The 12,689-nt window shown below is 41.7% G+C and overlaps 1 protein-coding gene across 7 annotated transcripts in view; it reads left to right on the top strand.

Moving 5' to 3' along the window:
• The window catches only part of KCNMA1 (potassium calcium-activated channel subfamily M alpha 1), a 1,226,483-nt gene that overhangs the window by 959,844 nt on the left and 253,950 nt on the right, over positions 1-12,689 (top strand). For all 7 annotated transcript variants that reach the window (XM_069240804.1, XM_069240805.1, XM_069240803.1 and 4 more), the window contains one exon: positions 6,096-6,189. In XM_069240804.1, the coding sequence (XP_069096905.1) occupies positions 6,096-6,189 (94 nt within the window). The remainder of the gene's footprint in view (positions 1-6,095; positions 6,190-12,689) is intronic.

Genomic DNA, 12,689 nt, shown 5'->3' with positions numbered 1-12,689 from the left:
TGTGTGTTGGTGGTGCCTGCGTGCGTGTTGTGTGTGTATGTGTGTTGTTATGTTGGGGGTCGGGGTGGGGAGGGGGGTCCTGCCACCTTTGGGGGGTGGCAGGGGTGGTGGGGGGGTAGTGGAGGGAGTCAGGTGGGGGTGGGGGAGACCCCTATCAGTGCCAGGGAAGGAATTCCCTGGCACTGATAGTGCTTACCGCCATGGATTTCATGGCGGTTTCAAACCGCATGAAATCAATGGCGGTAAGCTGGGTCAAAATACCGGCGGCGGTATAGTGACGGCCTCCGGGCTGGAGACCCTGGTCTCCAGCCGGCGGTCGTCTCCGCCCTGGCAGGCGGAACGGAGAACCGGCGGATGACCATGGCGGTAACCGCCATGGTCATAATACAAAAAAAAAGACCGCCAGCCTGTTGACGGTCTTACCGACGCTTCTCCGCCTTCCGCCAGGGTCATAATGACCCCCTTAATCTTTTTCTACAAACTGGTTTTTGATATCAGATCATTTATTTATTTAGGTGTCTGACGTGTGAACAAGATCTTAAAATATTGGAGCACTTCACATTTTAAAAGGGTTAAACAACAGAAATGTAAAGAAAAGTAGACTTACATGCAAGGGTTTCAATAGGAACGGGTGTGGACTAAGCTAAAGAGTTCAATTAATAGTTCAATACAATCTACTTTTTCTGTCAGGCGGACCAAATTCTTCACAGTGAAAGATAGTGTACAAACAAAAAAGATTTGAGCTTTTTCTTGCCTAACCAAAGATAATGAAGTATGAGTGGTAGCATTTATGACAATAGGGGTTTGCATGAGAATAACACAGTGCATAGGATAATTGACAGTGGAGGTGAAAGGCACAACTAAAAGTGAGGTTGTCAAGATAGAACACCAATCATATACTATGAATTAACAGAAGGAAAATATTTGTGCATTTGAAAATTGACATCAGGCATGTTTATTGTAAAGGTCTGCAAAAAAGTTTATAGTGATTACGTCCGTAGTATTTGAGGGACTGCAGATTAAGATGTGTTGTGAGAGAGATCTTAACCTCAGCAAGAGAGGGCATAGCTCTAAGTTCTAAAAGAAGCATTTCAGTGAAGCAGAGTAACAAATGGAATGAGATAATGCAAGATTCTACATATAGGTTTGAGGATGATAAAGAGGAGACGATTGGTAAAGACTAGTGGCTAGGATGGAGAGAGAGATGAGAGAATTTCAACTAAGTAATTGCCATCCTCAAAGAAACCAATGGCTAAGAAAAGTTCCCTCAAACAATAGGGTTTTTTAAATGTATAACTTATAGAAATTCGCAGGTTGCATTTTAGGTTGGCCCGATTATGGCATTTCCTCATAGGCCCTCAACGGATACCCTGTCTCACATCGAGAGGAGAACCCCACACTTCACCTTTCAATAGCAATGTACCTTCCTATATAGATTTATAGTAATGAAGTGTAGTACTTGTTCAGTGGTCTGTTGGTTTCATTGTTGATTGCTTTTGTCAGGTCTGGTTTTAGTTGCTATTCCTCAATGCCATCTGCTAAATTAGTAGCACGGAGTTGTATTATATCTACAGGGAGTGCAGAATTATTAGGCAAGTTGTATTTTTGAGGATTAATTTTATTATTGAACAACAACCATGTTCTCAATGAACCCAAAAAACTCATTAATATCAAAGCTGAATATTTTTGGAAGTAGTTTTTAGTTTGTTTTTAGTTTTAGCTATGTTAGGGGGATATCTGTGTGTGCAGGTGACTATTACTGTGCATAATTATTAGGCAACTTAACAAAAAAAAAATATATACCCATTTCAATTATTTATTATTACCAGTGAAACCAATATAACATCTCAACATTTACAAATATACATTTCTGACATTCAAAAACAAAACAAAAACAAATCAGTGACCAATATAGCCACCTTTCTTTGCAAGGACACTCAAAAGCCTGCCATCCATGGATTCTGTCAGTGTTTTGATCTGTTCACCATCAACATTGCGTGCAGCAGCAACCACAGCCTCCCAGACACTGTTCAGAGAGGTGTACTGTTTTCCCTCCTTGTAAATCTCACATTTGATGATGGACCACAGGTTCTCAATGGGGTTCAGATCAGGTGAACAAGGAGGCCATGTCATTAGATTTCCTTCTTTTATACCCTTTCTTGCCAGCCACGCTGTGGAGTACTTGGACGCGTGTGATGGAGCATTGTCCTGCATGAAAATCATGTTTTTCTTGAAGGATGCAGACTTCTTCCTGTACCACTGCTTGAAGAAGGTGTCTTCCAGGAACTGGCAGTAGGACTGGGAGTTGAGCTTGACTCCATCCTCAACCCGAAAAGGCCCCACAAGCTCATCTTTGATGATACCAGCCCAAACCAGTACTCCACCTCCACCTTGCTGGCGTCTGAGTCGGACTGGAGCTCTCTGCCCTTTACCAATCCAGCCACGGGCCCATCCATCTGGCCCATCAAGACTCACTCTCATTTCATCAGTCCATAAAACCTTAGAAAAATCAGTCTTGAGATATTTATTGGCCCAGTCTTGACGTTTCAGCTTGTGTGTCTTGTTCAGTGGTGGTCGTCTTTCAGCCTTTCTTACCTTGGCCATGTCTCTGAGTATTGCACACCTTGTGCTTTTGGGCACTCCAGTGATGTTGCAGCTCTGAAATATGGCCAAACTGGTGGCAAGTGGCATCGTGGCAGCTGCACGCTTGACTTTTCTCAGTTCATGGGCAGTTATTTTGCGCCTTGGTTTTTCCACACGCTTCTTGCGACCCTGTTGACTATTTTGAATGAAACGCTTGATTGTTCGATGATCACGCTTCAGAAGCTTTGCAATTTTAAGAGTGCTGCATCCCTCTGCAAGATATCTCACTATTTTTGACTTTTCTGAGCCTGTCAAGTCCTTCTTTTGACCCATTTTGCCAAAGGAAAGGAAGTTGCCTAATAATTATGCACACCTGATATAGGGTGTTGATGTCATTAGACCACACCCCTTCTCATTACAGAGATGCACATCACCTAATATGCTTAATTGGTAGTAGGCTTTCGAGCCTATACAGCTTGGAGTAAGACAACATGCATAAAGAGGATGATGTGGTCAAAATACTCATTTGCCTAATAATTCTGCACTCCCTGTATATTATGCCTTTGATGTGTTTTCAGTCATCATAGTACAGCATTGGCTGATCTTTTAGCATTTAAAAGCACAGCACATTATAGCATTTACGACCCCAGTGTTTGACAGCATTTAGGAACGTAGCAGATTAGAGTTCGTATTAGGAGCGACAGTTCAATGCCTGTATGCTGTGTTTAAGTTCAAGAGCGTAATTCAGTATCCCCTGTCTATTCAAATGCTGGAACAGATTCACCGTTCTGAAGCCCATTACAGAAAATCGTTAAAACTTTTCATTCTAGAGCACGGAATAATACTACTCGTATTAGCTAGGATATCATGGATTTACACCCACTTTCCACCTTAACACAAAGTATCACTCTGTTGTGATTTTTTTTTTCACTTGGCAGTAAATTTTTCTCTGTTGCCTGGAAGAATCTGATCCGTCATTTTTTTTACATTTTCATATCACCGTGAATTAATGTAAGAATTATGCATCAATCACTATAATCTGCATTTCTTTACTACTAAAACGAATCTCTGCTTTTTTTCAGAAGCTTTTTTTCAATATATTGATGAATTTTTTGTGTGTTTTTACAACTCAGTTGGTATGACAAATCATACATTAGCAGTAAAGTAAGGAACTATAAGTGGAGACACGGCTTGATACCACTTGTAGCAATATCTTTTTTGATTTGCACCTATATTCAATTAGGGGACCCACGTTCTGCAGATAACAGATGAACTTGTGAAGATGAAAATGTTGTAGGAAGAAGATTTACTCCGTCAGGTGTTAAGTGTATCATACAGCAGCACAGATGTGAGCCATAAATTTGTAGACATGGAGCTCCACAGTCTATGACGGTATACTCCAGGGATATGCACCTAGCACCTCTAGAGTCCTTGAATGTACTAAGGACCTTCTTTATAGTATGAAAGATGGGCTACTTCTAAAAAATGTAGTGGATATCTTGTCTGCCATATTACAAGTAACATGGATTATCAAGCACTTTGAATACGACAGACGGGGCATCTGCCACATTTGTGAGGGACTGTCCTGTCCGTCAAACTCTAAATAAGGCCCAAAGTCTTTTGAAGAAGACTGCAGATTTACATACTTTTTCCTGATTAGTTATTCAGATTAAATTCTGGTTTGGACTTCAAATTGCAATAGATATGATAGATAAGTCACTGTGTTAGTACAATAAGCTTATTTGAGTATCAAACCTGCAGATTTAAGAATTAATCATAATATCAAAGATTGGAATTCAAAAAACACACCCCTGATCATTCCGAAGTTAAATATTTGCAAATCATTAAGTTGCAAGAAAAGTAGGCTTATTATATCAGCACCATTTAGTATTGGGCTTGCATGCTAAAGAGAAAATTGATCATGCTGAATTCACATTTACTAAGTGTAGGCGGAATGCCATTCAGTAACTGTGCAGGTATAATACATATCATCAAAGTACATTAGTCTGTACATATAATAGTCAGGGTGGCCCCAGGACCATAGGGTGGTACTTACATTTAATTTACCAGTGTTACAAATGTGTTTGTCTGAACCCAGGAAAGTAGAAAAGACAAAGAAATGTTTGCATCATCGGAGCAAAGCTCAGGGTGTAGTAAATTGCTTTCAGTAGTCCTAGCTCTTCCTGTCCTTGTTCCAGAAGGCATAGTGTTTTTTCTCTGGAGGCATTGTTGGCGGAAGGATGGAATTTTTTTTATTTCAGGCCACAGATAAGGTGACCTGTGCACAGAAGCATTTAATTAATTGTGTTAGAGCCATCAACCCAAACGGCAAAATAGTTTAGTCTTCCAGTTGTCGCCTGTATGGAAATCTTCTTTGGAGCACAGGAACTTAGAAATTGATTAGCTTCAGCTATCTGAACAAGTTGGTTCAGATTGCCAAAATGCATCATTTCATTCGAGAGCAACCATTTTAAATGGGTGCAGTGGGCACAATGGGTTCACCGAGTCTTCATTCATTCTAGGCCCTTTAGCCACCCTCCACATCTGTAAAGCAGTTTAATCTGGATAAAGAAGCAGTAATAACTGACCCAGAATGGGCATCACAGTAGTTAATGTTCTGCTAGCAGAGGAGTGATGAAAGTGCCCTCAATACAGAAAATTCGTATATGAAGTTGTTCCTCCCATTGAAAGTCAGAAAAACAACAAAATGGTATCCTCATCAAAAATTGGCCACATTTATTATTTACAATAAATAGACAACGTTACACCTGCTATTTACGTTTTTCTCTTTCCCCTTATTTATTATATTTTTCTTCCATAGCATTTACTCAGTACTGCGACTTCCTGAGTCAATGGGCACATTTTCATGTTGATGGACAGTAATTTATTTCCTGATGTAACGAAAATGATATATAAACAATGAGAATTATGATTTTTTTTCATAAGTGGAAGAACTAACAGGGCAGAGTGCAAGTGCAAGTGCAACTTATGCTACTGCACTTCACAACCAAAGCCTTGTATCAGTTCATGCTGCCTCGATTCAACGCGAGCCTCCATGAAGTACCAAAGATGGTCACCGGGCCTCAGGTGCTGAGACTTCAAATCGGAAAGACTGGCGCTGAGCAAGCAACATATATTTTTTTATTTTAGAATTTAAGGCATAGAAACATCTTTCCTTCTGTTTTATCCTGTCCCTTACGTATGATATCCATAATGTTCAGAATCTGGATGAACACTGGAATTCTAAACATTAAATATGTGTGGGCGTAACATGGAGACTTGACTTTCCGTTTCTTAAGTGTAAGTCTCTCCACCCAGCTTTGGCTCCCCTCCTGCAATCATCCAATAATCCTTTGTACTGATCATGTCGACTAACAGGTTTGATCTTGGCTGTCAGGAGTGGTAACTTGTGAACGTGTGAGTGTTGCCTGTGTATTCCGTTTATTTCATTTGTGTGTTGAACGCCCGGCAGATTGGTCTGCTGCTTTCTCACACATTTCCTGTGTTTGCAGTTGAAGACGAGCAGATGTCGGCATTGTCACCCAAAAAAAAGCAGCGAAATGGAGGGATGCGAAATTCTCCCAGTTGCTCACCCAAGATGACGAGGTAAGATATTGGCGACCATGCAAGACCAGTGCATAAACAAGGGAATATATCTAGGGTGGGTGGGAGAGAGAGAGTGGTAAGTAAATGAAAAATTGAGTATCTTTTGAGGGGGAGAAGAAGACAAAGGTAAGTGACAAATAATCTGTTTTAGGAAAATGGTATTGGATTTGGAAAACGAAGGTGACACTTAAAAAGATAAGGGAGAAGAGAGACAAGTGATGCAGAACTTTGTTTCAGGTGGACAGTTAAAAGTGGTTTATATTGGAAAATAAATAAAACAATACTGGTGGGGGATTTCATTATGGCCAGCCTGGAGAAGTAAAATCCAAAAGCACATACACATAATAAGGCACGAAAGTCAGAAATCCATTAGCTGAGAAGAGGAAATGTGATAAAAAAATAGGAGGAGAAGACACAAGATTAAGGGCAAAGGACCAGTAGTAGGATATTAGTTGAGAAACTATGAGGGAGGATGTATATGTGTGAAGAGCTTGTGGTGGATGAAGGCACTGAGGATACACAGCTTAAGTTAAAAAAAAAATAACTGCTGACTATTGACAAGTTTATAGCATGGTTACTTGAGGTTTTCCACTACCTATGTAAGATTTTAATACTAATGGGTAGGGTCCCTTGTGCATTTCATGTTATGTAGCCATCAGCTTCTTCAAGGCATAAGAGTGACTAATCGTTTGTCAAAGTAGGCCAACGTGTTATTTCAATGTAACTTCTGCATCTCCCAATTAATTGCTAATGTGTGCTAGCCCTGCTCAAGAGAGATGAACAATTGAGAGATCTGTAGTGCCTCCAGCTCCATGAAGCTCAGCATAGTAATTCGTTTTCAATAAAAAAAAATAGTTTTGTCTCGATTCTGAAACCCTCTCCCATCTCCAGAGTGATAAAAATGTGCCATTAAAAGTATAATTTCCGTCTGACTCCAATAAAGATTGACAGCCATGTTGCTTTAGGTTTGCTCTTGAGTTTGCAAATGCTCTGCGCATTTGCAAAATGTAAAGTGGCCTCTTCAAAATGTTTAAAGAATGTTGAATTAATTATAAATGATGGGTCTCGATTCATAAAGTTGTAAATCTACAACCATAGGTCTACAACCACAAATCATTGTCGATGTAAGGCTTTCTAGAATTCACAAAACTTTCTGTGAAAATACCTGTAATGCTACTCCAATCACCAGACTTCCTTTTAAGGTCTGGTGAAACCAAATCTTGTGCTCAATTCATAGAAAGTGTGCTTTGGGTCAGCCCAATTGAAACAATTGGTTTATTTGGGTAAAACCCCTTAAGCCAATGGCTTGAGTGATATTCAACCACATCACTGGTAACCCTAGAGGTGTATTTTAGTCTCATCATCTTGCTACTATCTTTTTGGGTATATTAGGAAGTGCTTCCAGTGAAATGCAAGATGCACTGTCTTACATCTGAAAAGTGTAGTCAGCCATCAAACCATATGAAACATTATACCATATATACATTGTATACAAAAGCAACCCTTGTAATACTATTTACTTTACTGTAAAACAAATGTGTTATTCGTGATGCCAAAGGCCTGTACTGCAATGGTTTTCACTAAAGGAAATACCGTCGATGTCCTTAGCAACCACAATCAGCCACCAGGTTGCTGCTAATATTCAACATGCTTTTCCTAATGCTGGGACGTTGATGGCATGCACATTTAGCATGTCCAGGTTCTTTGGCAAAGCCAGTAGGGCTGGCTTAATAATGAAAATGCAAGAAAGTCCTGTACACTTTGCCAAAAGCTTGTTTGTCTTGATCTTGGCCTTTTCACAATGTGGAATCCTAGAGATAGTAGAGGTATTATGTGTGGGCATTACAGAAAGCTATCACCGCTGTGCAAAGGTATATTTTTTCTTTCTTTGTTTTCTCTGTAGGAAATATTTTTCCCACGGCAGAATATCTTTCCCCACGCACCTATGACATTTTGAGATGTACAGTTTTACTTCTTACCATTTTAAGGCATTTACCCCAGAACTCGACTGGAGTATCTCTCCAACCATGTTGATAGTGGGAAAGAAAAGGAAATTAGTTTTCGAATTGTCTCAACCTTACATGCATACGGACATTCAAAAACTCTCAAGGGTCATCATGCCTTGAAAACCACCACCCCTTGCACGGGATTTAGGGCCAGATGTAGGTAGGTTTGAAATTGCGAGTTGCAATTTGCGAGTCCTTCCGACTCGCAAATTGCAACTCGCAATTTGCTATGCAGAACGGTGTCTCAGACACCGTCTGCGAGTCGCTATGGGGTCGCAAAGACCCACCTCATTAATATTAATGAGGTGGGTCGCAATTTGCGGCCCCATAGCGATCCATGGCACTCACGGGGATGGAGGCCTGCTGTAGTCAGCAGACCTCCATGTCCGTGACTGCTTTTAAATAAAGCAGTTTTTTTTTTTTCAAAGTGCAACCCGTTTTCCTGAAAGGAAAACGAGCTGCACTTTGAAAAATAAACCGAAACCTTTAGTTTCGGTATTTTTCAGGGCAGGTAGTGGTCCATTTGCTCTGAAAAATTATTTTTAATGCCAGACACAAAGGGAAAGGGGTCCCATGGGGACCCCTTCCCGTTTGCGACTGGGTTACCATCCACTTCAAGTGGATGGTAACTGCGAGTCCATTCGCGACCGCATTCGCGGTCGCAAATGGAATTACATTGCATTGCGAGTCGCAAATAGGAACGGAACACCCCTTCCTATTTGAGAGTCGGAAATGCATTTTGCGAGTCGGTTCCGACTCGCAAAATGCGTTTCTACATAGCAAAGTGGCTTTAGCGACTCGCAAACGGCGTTTTTCGCCGTTTGCGAGTCGCTAAACCTTTGCTACATCTGGCCCTTACTCCCTCAACTGCAAGGCCACTTTTTGTTAATTCCTTTCAATTGTAAATCTGGCTATTTGCGGACGCAAATCAGATGTTAGAATTTTAATGGGTTTGTGAATTGGAGCCTTGTCAGAGAAGGCGAGTGCGACCTCCATCTAACAAAATCCATATTCCTCAGTGGGCTCTCAGAGGAAGGACTCTCTGCAGAGACCTTTTTGCGATGGTGAAAACATCAGTGTACATTAGCCTGCAACACTGACCCTCTCATGTCATATTGTGCACTTAACTATCGCACAATGATCAGTGGTCTTCCGGCTATTAGGAGCTGCGTGGATAACTCGGTTCTGTATCCATGAGCTACTCAGAAACAAAGGGTCTGACATACATTCTCACCTCCGTTTTCACTTCTAAATATATAAATAAATGCATATGTGTATATATTTTTTTCTAAAAAGCAATGAACTACGCAAAAAGCGCAATGGAGGGGGCTGTCGGACAGCTTCTCAAAGGCTTAAGTATTTATTCTGTCAGCTTGTCAGCAGTTAATGATAGAGCTAGAAAAAAACGCTGTCACGGAAAACAGTTGAAAAGCTGTTTGAAAAATACATAGGCTTTAAAGTCTCAGCTGTCACCCCGTCCTGCCCATGTGTAGTTCTTAAGCATCAGTGGCACTAATGATAGCAGGAACCAATCCTAGGCGCTCATGTGGTTAGCTCGCCTCAGGCCATTCTCTTTTTGTCAGCATCCCTTCGAGTACCGTTTTCTGTGCTTAAGGCCATATGTGAGATGTATCATCTCAATCAAAGATGAACCTGGGTATTACCTTCCTTTTATCCTGTCGATTGAAATCAAATCTCAGCTAATTGACTTGGATTTATGAAGGGGAAAAGCCGATTAATAATCTATGGTGTTGCAAGGCTCACTGCCAGGCGCTGGCTGTTTTGAAAGCCATGTTGATTAGGAGAGGGTTGCGTTTGTGACGGGGACGACTGGGCGGCGTTGCTAAATTGAGAATGCGGAATGCGTGCGGCGCTGCGTGCATGCGGACCGATGCATTATTTACAGTCAGGAAACATTGAAGCGTTTGCGTTGCAAATGGGATATCGTTATGACAGTTGGATATAAACGAAAACTGCGACACCCCGCTCTGGAACTGAGATTCAGGGTTTGTGAGAGTAATTCACCCACGGTTGTTTATTTATTTAGGGTACCTGTGATCACCCGAGTGGTAAAAAAGACTGACCTTCTTGACCAGTGGTGGGTCTGAAAAAGGCCCTACGTTAGACTTGTCTATGGTACCCGTGTGAGTGCATGAACCCCCATCCTCGTCGCCACTATACCACAGTGTATGTACAAAGAGGTATTATTTCACATCACATACGCCCGCTCCCCGCGGTATTGAGTGTCATAGAGTGCAATGGCAAAGAGTGGAGTAGAGTGTTGTAGAGTGGAGTGACAGAGTGTTGAGTATTGGTGTTGCATAGTGTGAAGTCAAGTATGGTGTCATACACTGGAGTGGCATAAAGGAGAGTGGACTGGTGTAGTGTGTTGCAGAGTATAGTGGCATAGAGTGCAGTGGCATTGAATTCAGCAGTGTACAATGTAGCATCATAGAATACAGTGGTATAGATTAGAGTGGTGCATAGTAGAGTACATTGGTGAAAAATGGAGTAGTGCCGAGTGGAGTGGCACAGAGTAGAGTGGCACAGAAAAGAGTGGCTCAAATGACAGTGATGCAGAATAGAATGGCACAGATTAAAGTAGAGTGGCGTGGAATGCGGTGGCGTAGAGTGCAGTGACGTAGAGTAGAGTGGTGTGAGGCGGTGATGCAGAAGGCATTGGCGCAGAGTAGAGTAGAGTGGCAGAGAGGTCAGTGGGTGTACAGTGCAGAATAGAGTTGAGTGGAATACAGTGACGTAGAGTGGTGCAAAGTAGAGTAGCATAGAGTGGTGTAGAGTATAGTGCCATGCACTGCAGTGGCATAGCGTTCCATGGCAGAGAGTGCAGTGTTGCAAAGTAGAGTGCCAGAGAACAGTGAAAAAGAGTAGGATAGAGTGGCATAGAGAGTAGTGGCATAAAGTAAAGTGATGCAGAGTAGAGGGCAGTGACATAAGGCGCAGTGTGGAGAGTCCATTTGCGTAGAGTCCAGTGGTTAAGAGTAGGGTGGCATAGAGTGCAGTGGCATAGAGTGGAGTGGTGAAGAGTGGAGTAGAGTGATGTAGAGTGCAGTGGCGTAGAGTAGATTGTTTCAGAGTAGCATGAAGTGGTGTAGAGGGGAGTGGTGCAGGGTAGAGTGCATTTGCGTAGAGTGGCATACAGTATAACGGGGTAGAGTAAAATGGTGTAGAGTGCAGTTTCATAGAGCCCAGTTGTGCAGAGTAGATTAGAATGGTGTAGAGTGGATTGGCATAGTGTGCAGGAGCATAGAGTTTAATGTTACAAAGTAAAATGCATTTGGCATAGAATCTAATGGCACAGAGTACAGGGACATAGAGTGCAGTTGCAGCATGTTGTATGTAGAGTACAGAGACGCAGAGTGGAGTTGTGCAGAGTAGACTGGTGTGGCCTAGACTGGAGTGGTGTAGATCGCAGAGGCAAAACGTGTGGTGGTGTTAGGTAGAGTGGCGTAGAGTGCATTGGCATAGAGTAGTACAGGGTAGAATAGCGAGGCATAGCATGACGTGGCATTGAGTGCAGTGGTATAGAGTGGAGTGGTGCAGAGTGCAGTAGTGTGGAGTGGTGCAGAGTAGAGTGGAGTGGGGTAGAGTAGAGTAGAGTATTCATGGTGTGGTAGCACACTGCCATTACAGACAACACATTTTCAATTGAAATGACCATTACATTCACACAGACGTACAGTTTTACTATTAAGTCTATACTGTGCACACATTAAAAATGTGTGTAAATTGCATCACCTAGAGTATTGATTTGTTTTGATCATATGAAAGCATTTGTTTCCGAAACAGTGCAGAAATAACAACAAATGTATGTGCTTCATTGTGTTCCTAATTTTGATATAGTCTGAAATACTTACACAGTTCATTTAAATATTGTTGTGTGCTAGAAATGTTTTTTCCTACCCTCAGGATCTAGCAAGTTTGTTGTATAAATCCTATCACTTAGAAGTCAGAGAAAGAAAGGTAAAGAAGCACCCTCGGAAGACAACACCTGACATTTGTCCTCGCTCTTAGAATGCAGAGCAAATGTGATGAGATTTACAGGCTTGTTTACAGAAAGGGAGCAGTCAGAAGGATACTGTAATAAAGGCTTTGGCAAAGGAAAGACTGAATGTAAGATGGGCAGTCTAAAATAAATAAAGCCAGCACATGGAAAGCCAGAAAATGTGATTTACAAACCACAAAGGGAAGCAACAGGCAAAATGCATTCCTAGGTCAACCTTCTGAATGTCCCCTAGATGCCTTCAGCAAACCAGACAGGTGTGCTACCTGGTAGGCTGCGACCTAAAAAGCCCGGGGTGGTGGAAGAAAGAGGCAGTGTTGTTAATTTAAAAATACACAGCCTTTCAATTTGATATACCTGACATTTGGAAACACTGGTGGTGGGCTTCTAAAAATGCCTTGAGCCCCTGTCCTGTCTTTTTTTTACAACATAAGCAATGGTCAGACATCCACAATTGGGACTTTGTCCTCAGC

The sequence above is a fragment of the Pleurodeles waltl genome, chromosome 6, assembly GCF_031143425.1.
Source record: "Pleurodeles waltl isolate 20211129_DDA chromosome 6, aPleWal1.hap1.20221129, whole genome shotgun sequence".
Lineage (NCBI taxonomy): Eukaryota > Metazoa > Chordata > Amphibia > Caudata > Salamandridae > Pleurodeles > Pleurodeles waltl.
The sequence above is the reverse complement of the archived record's forward strand: the minus strand, read 5'-3'. Positions and strand labels throughout refer to the sequence as shown.